The following is a 21,754-nucleotide window of genomic DNA, read 5'->3' as shown; positions in this document are numbered from 1 at the left end:
GATATCATCTCACACCAGTCAGAATGGCACTTGTCAAAAATACTAGAAACAATCTGCATTGGTGGGATATGGCAATCAAGGATCTCTCTTCCATTGCTGGTGGAAATGTTATCTGGCTCGAATCCTATGGAAAATAGGACAGAGATTTTTCAGAAAAAATAATTGAGCTTCTTTAAAACCTAGCAATCCTATTTCTAGGTGTCTACCTCCTGATCACAAAAACTTTCACAAAGACATACAGACACCATTATTCATTGCAGTACTTTCACACTAGCTAAGATATGGTATCAATCTTGGTGCCAACAGTATGTGTGGATTATGATGGTATGTTATACATCCACAATGGAATACTATGCAGCTGCAAGGAATGAGGAAATATGCAATTTTCTGCTTCGGATATGGGGATAAGGGATGCCATGTTAAATGAAATAAGTCAGAGAAAGACAAAGCCAGGGTGACCTCATTTTCTGTGATATATAGACTAATAGGATGAGGAAATGGAAGATATTTAAGGGGGGACACGTAGATCACCTGCGAACCCTGAGTATAGGAAGAGAAGGCCATAAATACATGGGGGAAGAAGGAAGAGGTGGACTAGAAGTAAAAGGGGCAGCAGGGTCAGGAACCTCGGCAGATACAGGTGAGATAAGAGGAGTAATATATCTATATATCAAAACTGTAGAGCCAAGAACACTGAAATCATGAGATCCAAAGTACAACAACCAAACTTTAAAATGTGCCTCTCTAGGCTGGGAGATGGGAGGAAGCCAGGGGACACTGGTGAAGGAAGGTGACAGTGGTGATGATATCAGTGCTAGAACACTGTATGCCTGGAACTCAACTATAAAATAGTTTTGTAAATCATGGTGCCTTAAAAAATTAAGAGAAAGTAAAGAATAAGGCCCATTAACATCAGATCTTGTTGGCGCTGGCATCTTAGTGTTCTACTTGTTATTTTTGTTTTGGTTTGGGTTTTGGACGAGGTGGGGCTACACTCAGTTCTGCACAGGGATTACTCCTGTTGTGAATCAGGGATCATTTCTGGGGGGCTCATGGAACCACACAGGATGCTGAGAATGAAATGAAGATTGGTCATGTGCAGGCAAACACCCTATCTTCTGTACTAGCATCTGACTTTTCTGTTCGCTGTTAAATGAAGGGACAGAGTCAGAAGATCCTGGCAGGAAGCTTCTGAGTTTGGGATATTTGAGGCTGCCTGGTATCTGTTTTTGTTTGTTTGTTTGTTTGTTTGTTTTATCAGTGGCATTTTAGTTGGGGAGGGAGAAAAGACATTTGAAAACTTTAGGATTTGTTGTCTGTTGTTGCTAAATTCATCAAAGGAAGAAAGAAGATCTTGGGCATAATGTTTAATGTGAGTGCCTTAGTAATATAAATTTCTATTTTTTGTATTTGTGTGGATAAATCAATATGCATCAATTTGTCAGATGATTCAATGATGTGTTGTACATATCAAGACAGGAGTTATTGTTATATATAATAGTAATGACTGTCCCTAGGTAAATTTACCACCTCTGGTGTTATATATGAAAGGCTTGGTAGTCCAGATGCTACTCCGATGCAGAGAAATGAAGAGACAGTCACTCAGGCAAAAGCTCAAGTGGGTTCTTAATTCTAGCTGCCCAGGGTCCAGTGCCCGTCCAGAAACAAACAGAGGCAAAAGACCACGTGGCTTTCTTTGTTAATCCTTATATACCATAAGAAGGGGAGAGGGGGCAGAGACGACTTCCTTATAAGAGCATAACGTCTGCTAAGACATTCTGAGGTAATACAAGTTCCTTATAAGAGTATAACATCCGCTAAGACATTCTGAGGTAATACAAGTTTCTTATAAGGGCATAACATCCGCTAAGACATTTTGAGGTAGCACAAGGTAACACAGGAGCTTAGGGTTGGTATAAGCTTCCTTTTTAGGACAAAAAGGGTTGGTACAAAAAGCAGGTATAAGCATAGAAAATTACAGAATTCTGGTTACAAAAACCTGACCTTTAAATTCCACGAGCTACAGCAGTGGGGGCTGGTGTAACTAGTTGTTGACTTCCCATTTCATATAAATACCTTAAAAGCCACTAATATGGGAACCAAAAGATAAGACAAGGGGTAAGACATTTGACATGCATGCAGCCAACCCTGGTTCAGTTCATAGCACTGTATTGTCCGCTGTGTACCAGTAGGAGTGATCCCTGAGCACAGATTAGGAGTAACCCCTGAGCACTGCAGATGTGCCTCTAAAGTAACAACAAAGATATCATTGCTAATATGGTGACACTCTCTCCTATGAAGTTTGCTGGACAGTTAAGCCATGAAGTCTTAGGGAGTAAAGAGAGGGACCAACCTCCTGGTGCCTATTGTTGGCTGATTTCAGGAGTATAATTTCTTTTGCTACCATAGATATCAAAATGAGCAAGTATTATCACAAGGCAGTAAAGCTGGGCTATACTGGGTAGAATCAAGTCTTCCTGGGTCATGACAAAGACAGCACTACATCTTTCCATTGCATGAAAGTATGACAGATGTTTTGTTTTGTCTTAGTGATGCAGATTTTCTGTACATAAAGGGCTGATTCAAACATTAATGCTGAAACATTGTACCGGAGAATGTCTTCCTTCATGGTTCCTCTACATAGAGCTCTTAGGCCTTTTGCCCTCAGCCCTCATTGGCACTGAGTCCTGTGAAATCACCCCATCTTTGGCTTGGCATTAGAAAGACTTCTTAGGAGAAGTCATCCTCCTCTGGCTAAATATTCTCTTGTGGTTCCTTAATTGTGATCAGTAAGAAGGTTGTGCTGTCAAACATTCACTATTTTAATAGATAAATTCTGTAATTAAATCACTGTGAGAAACACAGTTACAAAGTCATCATGATTGAGTTTCAGTAATCCAATGTGCAACACCGTTCACCAGTCCATATTTTCTGCCACCAGTGTCCCTAGTGCAACACCGTTCACCAGTCCATATTTTCTGCCACCAGTGTCCCTAGTTTCCCTCCCACCTTTCTCATTGCCCTCTCTCCTGCTTGCCTTCTCTCTTTTTCTCTCTCTTTCTTTAAGAAACCATGGTGTGCAATATTTTTATGGAAGGGACACCACACATATCACTTTCTCTCCTTTAAGTACCCAGTTATCGTTCAAAGGGATCATTTCCAACTATAATTGTCATAATGGTCCCTTCTCTTTCTTTTTAAGAACCACATGAACTATGTGGTTAAAAATAATCTTTCAGATCATTCATTCCTTTAAAAGGCTGCTCACGAGATGGAGAGATAAGCCAGCAGAGTAGGATACTTGCTTTGCACATGGCTGACCTGGGCTGGAGCCTAAGTACCCTTAAGGACCCCTAAGCCCCGCTGCAGTGATCTTGAATTAGGAGTCAGCCCTGAGCATAGCTGGGTTGTAAAATCACCCCATGCACCATATCTCCAACCCCAGGTGAATGAGTCTGAAGTAGAGTTGCTGCACAAAATAATCCAGACCAGACTGAGGGTGAAATACATGTAGTCTGGCAATCTTCTACCTCGTATGTAGAATGAGTCTCCTAGCAGAACTGTCGTTTTTTTAGTACAGAGACCACCTCTAGGTGGGGGAATGAGGACAGATAGCTCCGGCTATCCTGATTCAGTATCGTCCAGTCCAGGTTTACTTGAAGACTATCTCTTTTTTGGGGTGAAACCAAATTGTAAACAAACAAATACAAAGGAACTAGGGATGATCTTTGTTTTGGGTAAAACAAGTTGTAATCTAACACTGGGTGTGCCCAAAATGAGCAAAATTAAATCACAAAGGGCTATTGACAGGGATAGGATAGGATTCTGGGGCTTCTCCCAGCCTTTCTGACTAAACACAAAGGTGATTTCCGGGAACTAAATTACCCATTGTGGAGGGGTATTTTTTAACCGAAGAAATATGGGACCAGGAAGAAGCCATTTTGTAGGGTGAGAAAGGCAACCCTAAAACGAGGGGCTTGTCATGGGTATTACTCTCATGAGAACTTAATAAAACTTCATTATTAAGACAAAATGGGAGGGACAGGAAATGTTCCAACACTGGGAATCCTGTCAGACTTTTTTCTTTTTTCTTCTTTTTTTTTTTTTTTTAAATATAGAACACTTCATGAATTTGTGTGTCATCTTTGCGCAGGGGCCATGCTAATCTTCTCTGTATCGTTCCAATTTTAGTATATGTGCTGCCGAAGCTAGCACTTGTCAGACTTTTTTCAAGAGCAATATCATTCCTGCGAGAGGTTTGTTGAAGGTCAAGGGGGAAATGACATTCCAGAAGAACTCTACCTTGGGCTGCATTTGTTTCCCTGCAAGAGGCCAGAGCCCCAAATTTCAAATTTGGTTTCCTCTCCCTGAGTCTGAAGTGATAGGCATAGATATATTGCCATGTACACTGTTGTTTCCCTTTCTTCTATGGACCCAGCTTTTGAGAGCTCTGAGTCACCCTTGGCTCCTGGACGCCTCTGAGTTACCCAAGTACCACTTTGAAAAAACAGCCCTTGGGGGCACTGGGTCGTAGGGTTCAGGGCTCCATTATGGGGAGCACATAATAATAATCCCGATTTTCTGGAGGAAAAAAATGAGTCAACGTTTTTTCATGGTCACTTTCACTGATTTATTTTTTTGCAATTTGTTTTATATTATTTAGTTTGGGGGCCACACCCAGTGATGCTCAGGGGTTATTTCTGGATTTGCACTTAGAAATTACTACTGGCAAGCTCAAGGGACCATATAGGGTGCCAGGAATCAAACCCTGGTTGATCGTTTGCAAGGTAAATGCCCTACCGTTGTACTATCTGTCCAGCCCTGTTATTTTGCAGTTTTAAGAATCCGATCTGGTGCTCAGCCATAAGCAAAATAATGAATTTTATTAGTGTTGTGCCCCTATTAAGTGAAAGATGTCTTAGAAAAGAAATCTTGTAAGGGAAAGGCACCCAGGATCTGGGAAGACCAAAGACTCCCAAAGCCCTGCCTCATCTGAAGACAAGCCCTCCCTCCGGTGCTCAACCCTCATCAGCCACATGGGGAGCACTGACTGTGGGCAGTCCAGAGCATCTTCTATCCTCTCAGTCATCCTGGCCATTGACATGAGGCTAAATGGATGTCCAGGACATTCATGAACACAGTAACACATATGAGGATTTATTCACCAGTTGTGAACACATAATAGTCTGGGGACCACCCAAACCCCTAATGTGGTCCCGAGTTAGACTTTCTCCTTCCACTGTACTCACTTTACCTGGCCTGCAATGAACATTGGTGTTTCCAGAGTAAAGCCTGTGCCCTCTCTAACCAGAGTCTAGAATAAAAGTCAAGATTAAGGTCAGCTTCAAACGCTGCTCAGGACTGATGAGAGAGGAGGAGTTCGGTCCATGCTTTGCATGAGACTCACCCTGGATTTGTCCCCAGGATCACATGGTCCAAAAAGCGTCAGCAGGTGCAGGTCTGGAAGGCTCTGAGCACAAGTGAGGTGGTCTGGGTTATCCCCCAAACACCACTGACTGCATTCTGTGTCCCTGACTCAGATGAAAAAATCTCCCAGAGTGGGCCCCTAAACACTTCCTGGGAGACCCCCCTCAAAGAAAATGATGCTTAACCTCATCATCATTGACATCATCTTCATCCTTCTCCTCCTTCTCCTCCTCCTCATCATCACAGTGGATGAATTGTTTCTCATGTAAAATGTCTCAGAGAAGCCCCAGTTTGGGGCACTAGGTTCAGGCTGACTTTAAGGGCCAATTCTCTATCTCCAATACCATCTCCTGGCTAGGCTGCCCACTGGAGCCCTAGCTAGGGGGTGCTGATTACTCTGTCCCAGGAGGAGCTAAAATACCCAGGAGATACTCCAGAGGTCACCCAAAAATGCTTCTTGCGGTTTTCTAATCACATTGACACCCCCCCCCCCACTATAAGTTCTGTTGACCTTGATTTTGAATCACTTGAAGGTGACATTAGTTTATAATAATGCAAGTGTCAAGGATTTAGGGGTGTCATATGAGCTCTCTGTACTCACCATACTGTGTTAATATTCCTCGTTCATCCCTTCCTTTGAACCCTTTAGTTCACTCATCAACCTTGAACACCTGAGTTCCATGGTCAGTTGTTGAGTATGTAAACATTTCAATGGGATTATTATGTTACTGACCTACCCTGATCGGTGATTGTGCTCGACTGTAGGGTGTGACCTGGCATTCTGCTCCCACCCTAGGGTGGTACCTGATTCTGCTCCCACCATTGGGTGGTACCTGATCCCACCATTGGGTGGTACCTGATTCTGGGGCATAAAAACAAGGGTCTGTGGAAGGTGAGGGGATTTTTTCCTGGGGTCTCTTCACGGAATAAAGAGCTGTTTTCTTCAGAAGCCTGACTGCCTGTTGGCTTTCTTCCCACCGCATTCACCTCAGAACCGCCGACTGAACAGGGTAACAGACGTGTGGTCCGAGCTGGAGGAGAAAGGCCTCATCCTCCATCCCTCCATCAGTCAACCTCATCAGGGGCTGATTTGCAACAGTCAGTCCCATTTGGCATTTATTGACATTTTCTCTTCCATGACTTTGTTGCTTTTATTTGTATTGCACACAATAGAGCTCATTTCATATTTGCATTCTCCCCTTGACTTATTTCACTTAACACAATCCACTTCCCAGTTCTGGGTAGCAGCAAAAGGCAAGATTTTTTTTTATCTCTTTTCATATCTGAGTTATATTCCACTACATAAACCACATCTTCAGCCATTCATCTTTCCTTGGACACTTAGGGGTTGGCCAGATCTATGGCTCAATAGAGCTGCAGCAAACAAAACTGTGCATAAGTCTTTTTGATTTTGTGTTTTGTGTTCTTTGAATAGATACCTAGAAACAAAATTTGTGGGCTCATATGGTAATTCTTGGCTTGTGGTGTGTGTGTGTGTGTGTGTGTGTGTGAGAGAGAGAGACTAATCATACTATTTTTTCTAGAAGCTAAACCAAATGTTATCATCCCAACAGTTTCTTTTACTTAATTTGTCTACTAGATGATGTGTGTGTGTGTTCTTAATATCTTTTTGGTATAGGTCATTCTCACAGTTGTAGGGTTATATCCGTACTGTTTTGATTTAAAATTTTCTGCAAATTTGTGGTGATAAACATTTTTTCTTGTATCCCTTGGTCATACGTGTGTTTTCTTTGGAGCAGTGACTATTCAACCCTTCTCCCCATTTTTTGAAGAGCTTGTTTGGGGTTGTGATTTTATTTTATAAATTCTTTATATATCTTGTACATCAGCTCCTTGTCAGATGGATGGTGTGCAAATATTTTCTTTTTTTTTTTTTTTTTTTTTTTTTGGTTTTTGGGCCACACCCTGTGACGCTCAGGGGTTACTCCTGGCTATGTGCTCAGAAGTTGCTCCTGGCTTCTTGGGGGACCATATGGGATGCCGGGGGATCGAACCGCGGTCCGTCCTAGGCTAGCGCAGGCAAGGCAGGCACCTTACCTCCAGCGCCACCGCCCGGCCCCAGCAAATATTTTCTTCCATTCAGTAGGGTGTTTCTTTGTTTAAATGATGATTTGTTACTGACACAGTGCAGATTTTCTATTTTGATATAATACCATTTGTTTATTTTTTAATAAGAGAGCAATTTGCCTATATTTTCTTCTATAATTATTGGATTCAAGTTGAACATCTAAGTTCATTTTGAGTTAACTTTTGTGCATAGGGAGATAATAGTCTAGTAAAATTCACAGTATTTTTTTACTTTTTCCCCTCAATTCTTTTATTGAGATTCCATCATTTTATTCTTTATATGTGACTATCCTTTTCCCATCCCTACGGTCATCCCACTTGTTAAAGAAACTTTCATTTTTTACATTGATTGCTCTTGGTTCTTACATTAAAAATTAACTTCCTATGCTTGGGGACTTATCTCTGAGCCTTCCACATTCTGTTCTACAGGCTTGCGCTTTTATTTCAGTCCAGAGTGCTTTTATTCCTACAGCTGATAATATAGTTTCAATTCAGGACATGTGATACCCCCCCCCCATCTTTTTCTCAGCATTGCTTTGGCTATTATGGGAGTTTTCGATTCTGACAAGTTTTTTTTAATGTTTGTTCTGTTTCCTGAAAGAATTCATTGGAATAATGATAGGACTGCAATGACTCTATATCATATTTTAGGTATGATATTTACTTTAACGATGTGAATCCTTACAATTTAGGGGCATGAAACACTTTTCCATTTCTTCCTGTCTTCTATTGAGCGGTAGCAATCTTTTCATGTATTGTCAAATTCAATTCACTAGGTGTCACAGGAGATCTTTGCATCTGTGTTCATCAGGGCTAGTTTGCCATCTTTGTCTGCTTTTGTGAATCTGGGTAAAAATTATCCACTGAAACTGTTTGAAAGAAGGTATGTTTTTTCAGATTGTTATTCTGGGTGTATCTGTGAAGCTGTTCCTGGATAAAATTTATGTTGGAATAGGCGATCTGAGTGAAAAGGCAGATTGCTGTATTTATATATATACATATATATTGCTATATATGTAATAAATATATTGCTAATATGTAATAAAAAGGAATGTATATTTCTTCAGTTAATTAAAAAGATAGTTCCTTTTTATTAAAAAAGATAGATGAGAGACATCTAAAATATGGTTTGTTTGTTTATGTTTTTGCTGGAGGTGAACTTCTGATTATTGTTTCAATTTCCTTGTCTGAGGGCTGAAGCAATAATATAGTGGTTAGGACATTAGCCTTGCATATGGACAATTGGAGTTGAAACCAACTAGGTGTCCATATCAGGCAAAGATGTTTGGTCCCTGGCAAGGGAGTATTTGGGTAGCACTGAAAATGAATAATGAAGAATATGAGCATGAGTTTGACTTCAGGAATAAGGGAGGGTTATTTTCCTCAAAAGGAAATAAAAATCTGGTGACTATCTAGAATTATTTGGGCTATTTTTTTTAACTCTTCTCAATGCTTTTTGCTAGCATCTCATTCCTTTTTCTTGTTTACACACAATATCTTTAGACACAGAGTGTGTAGTGTTCTTTGAGTTTATGTGTATGTGTGTGGTGTATGGTGTGTGATGTGTGTAAGTGTGTGTGTGCCTGCTAACTGACCATGCCAGACTGTCAACCTGGCTGCATTATTTCCTCCCATCTTATACTTTGATTCTGTGAACTCCTGTTTAGCAGAGGCATCTCTGGGATTATATGTGTATTTGGTTGATTTCGATCTTAATCCTTCTCCATAATTTAACTCCAGACCCATATCAGGTTAGGCCAAATGCTCAGGGAAAACAGTTGTCTTAAATCATTAGGCAGGTTATTTTCCCCTTGGCCATGATGGGCTTTAACTTATTTATTTATAATATCAGCCATCTGTTTGCTAGGACCCTTGGAGGAAAAGGGTATGGAGATCTTGTTATTAACTTCCTGTCCTCAGGAAGATCCAGCATAATTCCTTGGCTGGTTTTGCAACTTTCTCTGTGCCTTCTGCTCTTGAGTTGAAGCTCACTTTCTCATAAATTTCTTAGACACCTATAGAATTTTGTTTTGTGGGTCTCAGAATTTCTCATGGTTTGTGGCATGCGAGTTGGATTTACAATCCCCAAAACACTGCTGACATGGAAATCTGTAGGTTAGTGTGGAGGAGGGAGGGCACTGCTTAAGAATTTTTACCAACAAATGCCTCTGCTTTCTCAATGATGGGAATGAAATTTTCTGCCTTAAGTAATGGATGGAGGATATGCTTGATCTCCATGAAAGTTTATAGATACTGGAGTTAAGAGTCTGGGAGAAATCTCCAGAATTCATTCGCAACAGCAAAGATCCTACCTTCCTTGATAATGAAGGTGTTTGTTTGCTTTGGGTTTTTTGTTTTTTTACTTTGGGGACCACACCTGGGGGTGCTCAGAGCTTACCCCTGGCTCTGCAACTGGTGGGCTTGGGGGTGCCATATGGGATGCCAGGGATCAAACCTGAGTCTGCCATGTGCAAGGCACTGTACTATTGCTCCAATATGATGCTCCCTGATGATGAAGAGTTTGTTTCCAAGGTTGGAAATAAGAGAGAGGCAGAAAAGCTGAGGAGAAGCAGCATGTCTCTTCAGGACAAACTCTTCTGCAGTCAAACCTGCATCCCTCTGTGTCCTGGGAAACATGGAGCTATGCCCCTTGATTCCCAGCTCCCCTGTTAGTAGAAAAGACATGAGAAGAGCAGATCCCACCACCCCAAACAGAACCCATGTCTATTCTACTTAAAGTTCATCCATCACTCTAGCTCTCTTTCCTATAATTTTTACCCCAACAGGCTCTTTATGACATTATCATCTCACAGGGCACTCTTTCTGCATGACTTAGCTGAGTTTATCTGCAAAGGGTGGAGAAAGGAAGCTTGATCTGCTTAATAAACCATCTCCCCTTTGGGTTTCCAGTTCCTGCAATGATCACGTCCTATCCAAACACCACCCTGGCCACTCAGGGGCAGAAGAAAGAGATGAGCTGCACAGCGCATGGGGAAAAACCCATCATTGTCCGCTGGGAGAAGGAAGATCGCATCATCAACCCCGAGATGGCCCGCTACCTGGTGTCCACTAAGGAGGTGGGCGAGGAGGTGATTTCTACTCTGCAGGTCAGTTTCCCCCAAGCCCCCCCCCCCCTCCAGGCTCCCAGCATTGGAGTCTGACTCCACTGTCCCCATAATTATGTCCTTTCCCATGAGTGGATGCTGGAAGGATGAACAGGCTATCACCCTTTGGGATTTATTTATGAAGCACCATTTCTCTCCTCCGCTCAGCTAGATTCCTGAGTAGCCTATAAAAAGAACGGCGGATCATGCATTATTAAGAGGAAAAGTGTTGTGCACACAGCAGGGACCCCAACTGCAATAAAGATGTGAGCATTGTTTCCTGACAGCCGATCCTAGAGGAATGGTCCCTGCTGCCATGTGGCTGCTCTGACTTCCTCGAGAAAGAAAAATTTGATGGGCTATGGGGCCAAAAATATTATGAGGAAAAAGATACTCTTCTTCTTTTATTCATTTTGGGTTAGGGGGCTATACCAGAAGTGCTTGGGGATTACTCGTGACTCAGAAGTCATTCTCCGCAATGTTGGAGACCCTATGAGGTGCTGAGGAGTGAATCTGGGTTGTCCACTTGCAAGGCAACTGCCCTACCCAAAGTACTATCTCTCCAGCTTTTTTCGAAAGATATTGTCTAAAAATAGTTCTTTCCTGTAGGAACACAAGAGCTAGTAAAAAGCCTCATGCCTTATATTGTGAGCAGTATTGGGATTTTCCTGAGTGATGCTCTTTAATGAAGTCTTGACACATCTGTGTGGAACAAAGCCTGTGTGGCAAACACAGATGTTGATTCATTCTTGGAGTTCCATCCTGGAGTTCTCAGCCAGAACCTAGGGAGGTCCTGGAGGACCCTGCCCTTATGGTAGCTCATAGGGATTTTTCTCAAATAAGCGGATAGCATTGGACGTGGTAAGGAACACTACGAAGAAAAGTGTTTGTGTACTGTAGCTCAGCCTTACTGTGATGTTCTACATACATTCCACACCCATTCTCAAGCAGGCAGCTCCCAGGGAGGCTGTTTACTGAACGGATGCATCTGAGCACTTGTAGAAATGATTGGCAGTGGGAAGTGTAAATGAGAATGTGTGTGCGTGTGCCTATGTGTGCTACTGTGCTTGCTAGTGTGTTTGCATGTGTATTGAGTGTGTGTACATCTCTGTGCATGTGCACGAGCACACACGTGCATGAATGCGTATACATGCTTGTGTGTGTGAATGTATGTGTTCAAGTGTGTATGTGTGTGTGTGTGTGTGTGTGTGTGTGTGTTCAAAGGAGCTGCTCAAACCCAGGCCCTGATCAGGTTGAGCTTTGTTTATCAGCAGGTGCCCAAAGAATTTACCAAGGACAAGATGGTTAAAGCAAAGGCAAAACAAAATTATTAAAGAGATGCTTCACATGGTTTCAACTGCACAGTGAATATCTCCAGAGAGAGAGAGAGAGAGAGAGAGAGAGAGAGAAAGGGAGAGAGTGGGGGTCCAACTAACATTCTTGGGGGCTCTTTTTGATTACCTAATTTTTTAGTGTTTTCAATGGGAAGCTTCTTGTTTCCTATAGATTATTTAGTCCTGGGAGGTGGTAAGTAAGATACATCTACCCAATTGAGAGAGAAAGAAATTTGTAGATAAAATATTCAATGCCACATATATAGGGTAAGAAATATATATAGTAATTTAGATATAGTATGAAATATTCTGATCTAATCATATAAAGTGTGGCCAATTTTAGGAAGTGGATAAAAGCATAGAATGTGTGTCTTTCTGGGCCAAATTGATAAGAAGAGGGTGCCTAGACCAGTTTTAGTTGCTGTGGGTCAGACTGGAGCAATGTCAGATCTTCTAGGGCCTCCTGAGCACAGCTGATTATCTGAGCCAGGAGAGACTTAGCCTCTGAGGCTTTTGATATGGGGACTGAAGTTAGATATCTTTTTAGAGGGTTTTGTCTAGACCATGCCATGCATGTGTGTGTAGTAGGCTAAAAGAAGGGGTACAGGAGTGAGAGATGGTGCATCTAGCCCTGAGCCCTTACCTCACTCTTTGTTCCTGAATATGATAGATTTCCTTCTGCCTCCCATGTAGATTTTACCAACTGTCAGAGAAGATTCTGGCTTCTTTTCCTGCCATGCTATCAATTCTTATGGGGAGGACCGTGGAATAATTCAGCTCACAGTACAAGGTGAGGAGACAGATAACACCGTGGACAATATCTCTGACGCAAGGTAGTGTAGGTCCACACTCAGCATTCATGTGGACTCAACTTGCCACAAAGCCTGTCTGGACTCTCAAAGTGGGTGGGCATCAGTCTGTATAGAGGCTCATGAGTACATCTGGAAAGCCCGAGTTCACCAAAGGGCAGCCCTCACACACAGGAAAGAAAATCCTTCCAGGAATTATGTTGGATGACCAGTGGGCTTGCCCAGGGAAGGACTTGCTAGGCTCTCTTTAGAAATCTTTCTTCCAGACAGTCCTGATGAAGAGGGAAGTTTAACATTTGAGGCTAAAATATTGATTCATTTCTGGATTCCAAGCTAAAAGGGCCGTGTTTACACCCTCAAGGCTTGCCTCCCCTTCTCCCCTGGGGTCACAGTTGGAAGTTTCAGAAAAGTGTATTGTCCCTCCCCACCATGGGCTTTGCAAGGTCAAGGCGTCTTCCAAGGGCACAGAGCGAGTGTTAACAGGCTCCATGTTCCCACTGGTACCTGTGTCTGGGCCATGTGTGAACTCACCCTGGTGTCCTCCTTGCCTTCCACAGAGCCCCCTGACCCTCCTGAAATTGAGATCAAAGACGTGAGAGCACGCACCATTACTCTCAGGTGGACCATGGGGTTTGATGGGAACAGCCCCATCACAGGCTACGATATCGAGTGCAAAAATAAATCAGGTAAGTTCCTTACTTTCTCCAGCTGTCTTTCTACTGCAGATAGCTTGAGGGGGGTTAATAATTTTTAAAGATTAATTTGACCTTTTGAATAATCTTCCCAGAGATTGCAGGAGTGCCTATGGAGGGGGCCTTTCTTCTGGCAAGAAGCCTTTCCCCTTGGGCATGACCTTTGGTGAAGGCAAGCACTTCTGGGGTCAGCTCAGCTTCTTCTCTTGGCCTGCAGGGCCTCAGGCTTCCCTCCCTCTACTGCTTTGGCTTTACTGTCATAAGGTTGCAGAGGGCCACTGCTGACAGGTCTTCCCCAAACAGTATCTTCCCTACTGACTTGTCACTCCTCACTTCTCATTTCTGCCACTTGGAGGGCTGGGCTTGTGCTCCTTATGGATCAGAGCCCTGGACTTCAGCTGTATCGCATGTCTGTCAGATGAGCTATGTGGTGGTGGCATGTGCAGAGGAAGGAGAGCAGCTCTTCGTAAAGGCCTGCTATTTACTTTGTGTAGGGAACATGGTAATGAGCTTCTGGAAATTTACAAGGACAGGGCATGGCACTTAGTGCTGCTCCCCAGAGTATCTTTTTATTTATTCAGGACCAATGTGCAGCCAAGAGTCCCAGAGCTTCTAAATAAAACCCACCATGTTGTCAGAACCATGACAAGTGCATCCAATTATGGTCTCTGAGTGATGGTCCCAGCGCTGTCCTGAGCCCTGATAGGCTGGGGAAATGTGGCTCAACTGTCACAATCTTCAAATGATGAGGATTTTCCGTCTAAGGAAAGGCAGAACAAATCAGGACACTTCCAGTGTGGGAAAGGCGGTCAGAGTTTCTGAGACCAGAAAGTGGCTCAGTTTTCATCGGGCATCTATTTGAGTACACTAGAAAAATGAAGCTGTGGTGACGGGAAGGAATTAGGTCAGGTGCAGTAGACATGTTCAGAAATGCATAGAAGGGGACAGAGTGGATAGTAACAGCACTCTAAAGAGACAGAAGGCACCCAGAGAGGATATCAGGGTCTGCAGGTAGAGAAGATGGTGCACTGAGTCATAAAAGGGGGTCAGAGAGTTTGAGATGCCACAGCGAGGCATCTAAGGATGGAGAAGCACCTCGTGTGCCTCTAGTCCATGATCTTGGGTTAAATGTACCTGGAGTGGCTGGCAAGGGATGCAATATCCCAGGAGGCCAGTGAGAGCTAGCCAAGTAGGATGATGGGGCAGGGGGTTCCCATGCAGAAGGGAAATAGCCCTGTCTTTGTCCTAGAGACGGCAACAGGCAAGCTGGAACTGTTGAATCAGGGATTCAAAGATACTGGACAGATGGACAGGCAGTCTGAGCAGGAAAATCAGCTCTCTTGGGAAGAGAAGGGACTGCAAGGAATGCTCACAGCAGGGACCCGAGACACACACAGACACAGATATAGATGCACAAAGACACTTAGAAACAGACACAGAGACACAGACAGACAGCTACACTTACACATACACAGTAACAGACTCACACAGAGAGACAGTGACAGACACACCGACAGACACAGGCATACAGACTGGTAGTGATTCACACGTGGCTCTGGTGACCCAGCACATGTGCAGGAATGCTGAGACTTCTGGGCACTGGAGGCAAGTGCTCAGACCGTTCCAAGCATGGCGAGGGTTGACACTGGAGGCAAGTGCTCAGACCCTTCCAAGCATGACACAGGTCTCTGTCTTTGGGGTATCGTCCTTTCCTGCTGCAGGAAACCATATCTACACAGGGCCCAGGTTCTCCAGGCCCACAGCTGAGCTTCATGTACCAACTGTTCATTCTCTCTGGAAACTCCTCTGAACTGGCAGGCAGAACCTCAGGCCACACTCAGGGCTGCTTCCGAGTGAATGCCTGTGACTCTTCCAGGCCACTGGAATTATATTAGGGAGGTAGATGCACGCACTGGGCACCTCCTAGTCTTCTCCTAGTCCTAGCTGTGACCATAAAGCCACCAACTCTCAGGCTGTTTTCTGTGTCCAACTCTGTGCTGGACCTCAGTCCAGCCCAATGGAGAGGGGCGCCGTACCAGTTTTTCTTCCTCTCCTGCAGCCCCAACAGCACTGTTCCTGAGTTGTGGTTCATGCAGTTCTGAAAAGAGCTAGAATGAGTCTTGGGACACTCCTTCCTGCCCAGGTCCCAGTGAGCCTGGAGATTTCTGTGGTGGGACGAGTAGGCTCTTGTATTGCAGGCATCACTTCTTTGTCTTGAGAAGCTTGAGATCTATTTAAAAAAGGATACCGGTGGGGCCAAAGCAATAGCGCAACAGGAAGGACATTTGCCTTGCATGCGGTAGAACTGGGTTTAATACCCAGAATCCCATATGATCCCCTGAGCCTACCAGGAGTAATTTCTGAGTGCAGAACCAGGAGTAATCCCTGAATATCAGTAAGGTGTGACCCCCAACCAAACATGAAACAAAACAAAATAAAACAAAACAAAAGGAGATCTACAGTTTCATCAAGTGTAATTCACCAATCCTTAAAGTCACAGTCCAGTCCCACTTTCTCCAGGAAGCTTTTTCTGTCTGCCCACTCCTTCAGTCTACCCTGTCTCTGCTCACCAGCAGTCCATGCATCAGGGGACATTTGGCAGGGGACTAGTGCTGTGTACATATAAGGAGACAGAGAAAACCAGGGCAGGACAAGCTTGTTTCTATTCACTCCAGGGAAGAGGTTAGCATCCCTCAGAGAATAGTATCCATGACTCCATGACATTCCTGGGGAGGGAAAATATAAATGAAGCTGATAAGGTCAGATCCCAAGATGTAGAGGTCACTAGTGAGGCCAGAGTTGCTAGATCTACAAGTCACTGGGGTGAGGCTGGATCTTAGGCGAGTAGAACACTCACAAAGAAACATCCAACAGCCACTTTGGGAGAGTGACTTTATTTTTGTAGGCAGGAAATGGATATTTATATTATTTATATAAGAGAAGAATAGTGTGGAGACTAAGGTGTGGACTCTATCAGCCATTAGAATGTGAGAGGAGATTACAATGTTGTATGTGCTTAAGGTGTTTAGCTACAGGATAGGTGAGCCCATACAGATGCTGGGGAGAAGGGGCTTGTGCATCTTCTGTCTACACCCACATCTTCTCTTACCTTCAGGCCCAAGTCAGCAGCAGCCCAGGCCCCTGGTTGGCCAGAGCCCTGATATCAGGATATGCAAACCAATGGAGGTCAGAAATGATTCCCTAAAAAGTAGCTTTGGTAGGGAAGCGGCATTTGAATGCTAATACCTGCCAGAATGAGTCCACATTTGGTTTGGTTGGGATTTTCGTTCTTGTTTGGGGATAACATTTGGCAGTGTTCAGGCCTCTGTGTTCAGAGATCACTTCTGTTGGGTTTGAGATTAGCTATTTGGAATTGCACCTAGGTTGGCCACATACAAAGCAAGTGCACTACCTGCTATACTATCTCTTTGGTTCCCAAGATGAATCTGAAGCTGGTTTCCAACCACAAAAGCAAGGAGGAAAAGGAAAGGGGTGTGGCACAGACCTGCTTCACAGAGTCTAGGATGTGGACCCCTCACCTGGACAGGAAAGGGGTCCGAGATGCTCTGCTGGCTTTCAGACAGCTTCTGATCTGGGGGTTCTTCTACTTTGGTGTAGAGGTGTGCTATCTAGAATTCTTTTTATATTAGTGGGTCTCCGATGCACTCTATCCACATTGGTCTTCTCTGTGACTTCAGCCAGGTACTATGCCTTCGCCAGAGAGCCCCCTCCATATGTGGACCAGAGAGGCCTGTCTTGTGTGATCTCAGTTAGGGAACCCTGTGTTGAGAATTTACTTGCTTTGTCACTTTGCCTTCCTTCTTCCTTATTTTGGGGGAAAGGGAGATTCATTTTTATTTTTGTTTTGAATTCCTGTGTGTGAACTTTGGAAGGCAGAGGGAAAAAACTCACATCTCTATCTCTTCTTTTTTGAAAAAAACAAAACCCCAAAGACTCCTGGGATTCTGCTCAGAGAACCAAAGATGTTTCCCCTCAGCTGAACTCGGCCACCATCATTGATATCCACCCTTCCTCCACCTACAGCATCCGCATGTACGCCAAGAACCGGATTGGCAAGAGTGAGCCCAGTAACGAGCTTTCCATCACCGCCGATGAGGCAGGTATGTGTGGGGGAGAAGGCACTCAGAGTTCACAGCACAGGCTTGGAGAGCAGAGTCAGCCCCACCCCAGAAACTCCACTCCTAGCCAAGATACCAACAGTATGAATTTTCTTAAAAGAAGATCAGATATGGGCCATGCTAGCACAGTGGTAGGGCATTTGCCTTGCACACAGCTGACCCAGGATGGACCTAGGTTCGATACCCGGCATCCTAGATGGTGCCCCAAGACAGGAGCAATTTCTGAGCAAAACACAGGAGTAAACCCTGAGCATCACTGGGTGTGGTCCCCAAGTCCCCCCAATAAAAAGGATCAGATGTTGGGGCCAGAGTTAGCACATTGGGTAAGCTCTTTGCTTTGCACATGGCCAAAACCAAGTTTGAGCTGTGTCATCTCATATAATCCCCTAAATCTGTCAGGAGTGATCTCTGAGTGCAGAGCCAGGAGTAACCAGGTATGTCCCAAAACAACAACAACAACAAAAGGTGAGATTCAGTCAGCCAGGAAGAGGGAAGGAGAGAATCCAGCCCTCCTTCCTTGCCCCTTGTCCAGATCATGTAAGGTGGAGAAACCCAACTACAATGGAAAAATTTTTTGTCTACCCCCAGAAAAGATTTCATACCTACTTGCTTCACTGAAGCAAGTGAAGAGGTTTTACTCCAAGGCAGTGCTCATGAGTGAGGCCAGCAGTATGTTCAAGAGAAGAGGCAGCTGGCTCATGGCAACTGGGTTTGCTGGTTTGTAATGGGGGTTATCCCTCCAGGTCAATTCTGCTCCTATCAGTTCCCCTAAATGTGTGAGCAACACTTTGGGTGGTTCTCCAGAGGCTGAGCAATCCTGGTGAGTGGCCAAGAAGTTGTAGGTGTCCTGGCATCTATCTGGTGGGACAGTAGGGTGGCCACTTTTTGATTTGGTTTTTGGGGTACAGGGTGAAGGTGGAAGCAGCTGGTCTTATAGCTACAGAGATGCACGCAAGGTGGGCTACAGCTCCTACTGGACTCAGGTGGATGTGCAAACTATGGGAGAAGTGTCTTATTCAAGACCTAGATACTGGAAGAATACCCAGTGGGGAAGACCCCAACTGTTAGTGTGAGGGGATGGAGGGGACAATGGAGTAGGTCACACTATTGATGGAATCATTGATATTTCTCTCTCATCAACATCATGGGCCCTTTTTTTTTTATGGAGTGTTTCAACCTATTATCAAAGACTTGGGGGAGAAAACAGGAGCTACCTCTAGACACAAGAATGGCATGAGCCAAGTCCTGGTTTATCATAGAGACACAAGCATGCTACTATAGCATGTACTCGCACACATGCTCCAACATCATGGTTAGCACCTGGATACTTACCTGAGGTGAAAATAGCAAAGAAGATGGGTGATGAGACGATGGTGGGCAGGAAAGGTGGCAGCCACGCCCCTTCCAGTTTCTTTCAGGAATCGGGGAGCATGAGTTGACTCATCTTTCCAGAAAAAAGTTGCATCTCCCTGTCTGGCTCTTAGCCACCTCCACTCCTCCTCAAAGCACACCTCTAAGTACTGTGTAGAACTGGGAAGCTTCAATTTCCATGAAAGGTGCCATCACAGAATGGCCTTCTCCATCTTTCCTTTAGGACTATGTTTTTATTTGTTTTTTGGACCATACCCAGAAATGCTTAGGGCTGACTCCTAACTGCTCAGAAATTACTCCTGACATTGTTCAGAGAATTGTTTGTGAAGTCAGGGATTTAACCTAGGTCAGCTGTGTGCAAGACAAGCAATTTGCTGGGTGTACCACCTGGTCTACCAGGCTATTCTTGATGACATCCCACCTTTCCTTCTTTGTTGCCCTCATCAGTGGCCACTCACATAGACCAAACACACCTCCCTCACCCCAGTGACCTTGCTCTACATTCCCCCTTGCAATTTCTCATAATGCCTCCCGATACTTACAACGAGAATCCCCAGGGGCCCACATCTTTCTACTAGAAACCTCCCTGATGAAATCTGGCTCTATATTCTTTTTTGTTTTGTTTTGTTTTGTTTCGGGCCCTGATGCTCAGGGGTTACTCCTTGCTAAGGACTCAGAAATTTCCCTGGCTTGGGGGGACCATATGGGACGCTGGAGGATCGAACGGTGGTCCTTCCTTGGCTAGCGCTTGCAAGGCAGACAGACACCTTACTTCTAGCGCCACTTTGCTGGCCCCTGGCACTATATTCTTTATTGCCTCTACCATGACTTTTATAGTCTCAGGCATTGGGTTACTATTATCCCTAGAGTTGCATAGATCCAAACAGATGCCAGATGCCAGATGTTGAACTCCTCTGGGACTCTGAAGTCAACAGTTTCTGTCCTTGAAACTGTTCATAGCCTAGTTCTTCCTAGGAGCACCCACTCACAGGTGAGGGCTCAAGTGCCATCAAACTATGATTGGCTTTCTGCAAAATGAACATCATGGTACACTGCTATTCTTTCTCACCGATGTTTTGAATAATTTGGGAGAGCCCCCCAAGTTTGAAAAGAACACTGCATTTCCAAAAAATATTGGTAATTTGGGGCCAGACTTATAGGATAGGGCTTAATGTGATTGCTTGGCATGCAGCTGACCCCAGTTAGATCCCTGACACTGAATATGGTCCCCAGAGCCCTACCAGGAATGATTCCTGAAAACAGAGCCAGAAGTAAACCCTGAACACAGCTGTGTAGCCCTAAACAACAACAACAACAACAACAACAATAATTTAAAAATAGTAAGTGGGAAAGGAGCATCCCTCTGTTAGGCAGAAAAAAATAGGATCTGCTTCAAGTATTTATGGAAAACAAATACTCATCCCAGAATTGCCTTGTACAGGATATTTGGAGAAATTCAACCCAAACCCCATCCTCTAGCCTTGAAATCTGAGTCAGTATTCCGTCTTCTTTTTTCCACTTAATCCTCTGTTTCCCCAACATACCTTTTAAGGGGAGGTGGTGTCCCTTACTGTCCATAGTACAGTACTCACTGCTTTCCACTCCTCATCTCCTTGCTTACCTCTTTGCTGCTGACAGTCAGCACAGCAACCAACTGGATGGAGACCTGAAGAGGAGGCATTTTGGAGACTGGAACAAAGGTAGCAATGGGCATCTCTGCCCCATTACAGAGAGAATGCTAAGATACCATGACAATAAGCTATGTGTATGTGTCATGAGACATGCCACTGGCAATGGGAAGGCCTCAAAAAGATAGTAGCAAATAAAACAAGGAGTGGAAGGTAGGTGATCGGAGGGAAACCAAGGCAGGAGAAAAGAAAGTCCAGCCCCAGAGCTCTAGCCACAGCCCTAATTTCTCCTGTCCTACTGAACTAGAGCATCCCATTAGCCCTTCTGGGGTCTGTCTGTCTCCTGCCCTGGAGAGGTTCTGAATGTGGTGTTCAAGTTGCTCATCTGGACATGCCCCATCAAAATCTAGATCTTCTGGGTTGAAAGTACAGGACAATGGGTAGGGCAATTTCCTTGTATGTGACTGACCTGGGTTTTATCTCAGAACCCAGTAGGGAGCCCTGAGTTTTTTTTAGGAATTATCCATGAATCAAAGCCAGCAGTAAGCCTGGAGCCTCACTGGGTGTGACAGACAAATAAAAAAAAAACAAATCTAGATCTTCCATTGCTGATGCAACTCTGATGGAAGCCTAGATCCTAGCGGGTCCTCCATCAGCCATCTCTTCACAAGGGCTTCAGGACCCACAGACAGAGCCCCAGTGAGGTCTGCTTTGCCTGAATGAGGGGGTCAGATCCTTGGGCAAGGTGGTTTCTTGATGGAGATTGTATTTGGGTTTTCTGTTGCATCTTCGCCCCCACAGTGGGGTGCAGAGGACTATCCATGGCCATAGAGCCTCTACTTCAGACCAGAAGGGACATCTTTCTCCACGGCCTGCTGTATTTTCAAGTACAAATTCACAAGCACATGATCAAACCTGGACATCAGAAAACAGCCATACTGCAGAAATCACCCTTTTAACTCCTCTTAGTCATTCTCTGACACCCCCCTCCCAAAGAAGACATTAAGAGAAAACAGAGAATTGTAAAAAAGTCAACAAGAGGAACCCCAATGAACTGAGCTAGACACCTACCAGCATGTCACCTCCACTGCTGACCCCCACCCCCAGCCAAACTCAAGTCCACGCTCCCATTGTGTCCCAAAGGTCACATGTCACTCAATGA

The 21,754-nt window shown here is 44.4% G+C and overlaps 1 protein-coding gene and 1 non-coding gene across 2 annotated transcripts in view; one reads left to right on the top strand and one right to left on the bottom strand.

Annotated features, from left to right (window-relative positions):
- Nucleotides 1-21,754, top strand: part of DSCAM (DS cell adhesion molecule) — a 589,689-nt gene that overhangs the window by 446,476 nt on the left and 121,459 nt on the right. The window contains 4 exon segments of the mRNA XM_049785384.1: nt 10,426-10,622; nt 12,647-12,743; nt 13,320-13,448; nt 17,408-17,575. Of these exon segments, the coding sequence (XP_049641341.1) occupies nt 10,426-10,622; nt 12,647-12,743; nt 13,320-13,448; nt 17,408-17,575 (591 nt within the window).
- Nucleotides 4,109-4,215, bottom strand: LOC126026653 (U6 spliceosomal RNA). Its single transcript, XR_007501877.1, has one exon. It is a non-coding gene; the product is annotated as a U6 spliceosomal RNA (small nuclear RNA).

The sequence above is a fragment of the Suncus etruscus genome, chromosome 13 (assembly GCF_024139225.1).
Source record: "Suncus etruscus isolate mSunEtr1 chromosome 13, mSunEtr1.pri.cur, whole genome shotgun sequence".
NCBI lineage: Eukaryota > Metazoa > Chordata > Mammalia > Eulipotyphla > Soricidae > Suncus > Suncus etruscus.
This window is presented reverse-complemented; position numbering and strand designations above follow the sequence as displayed.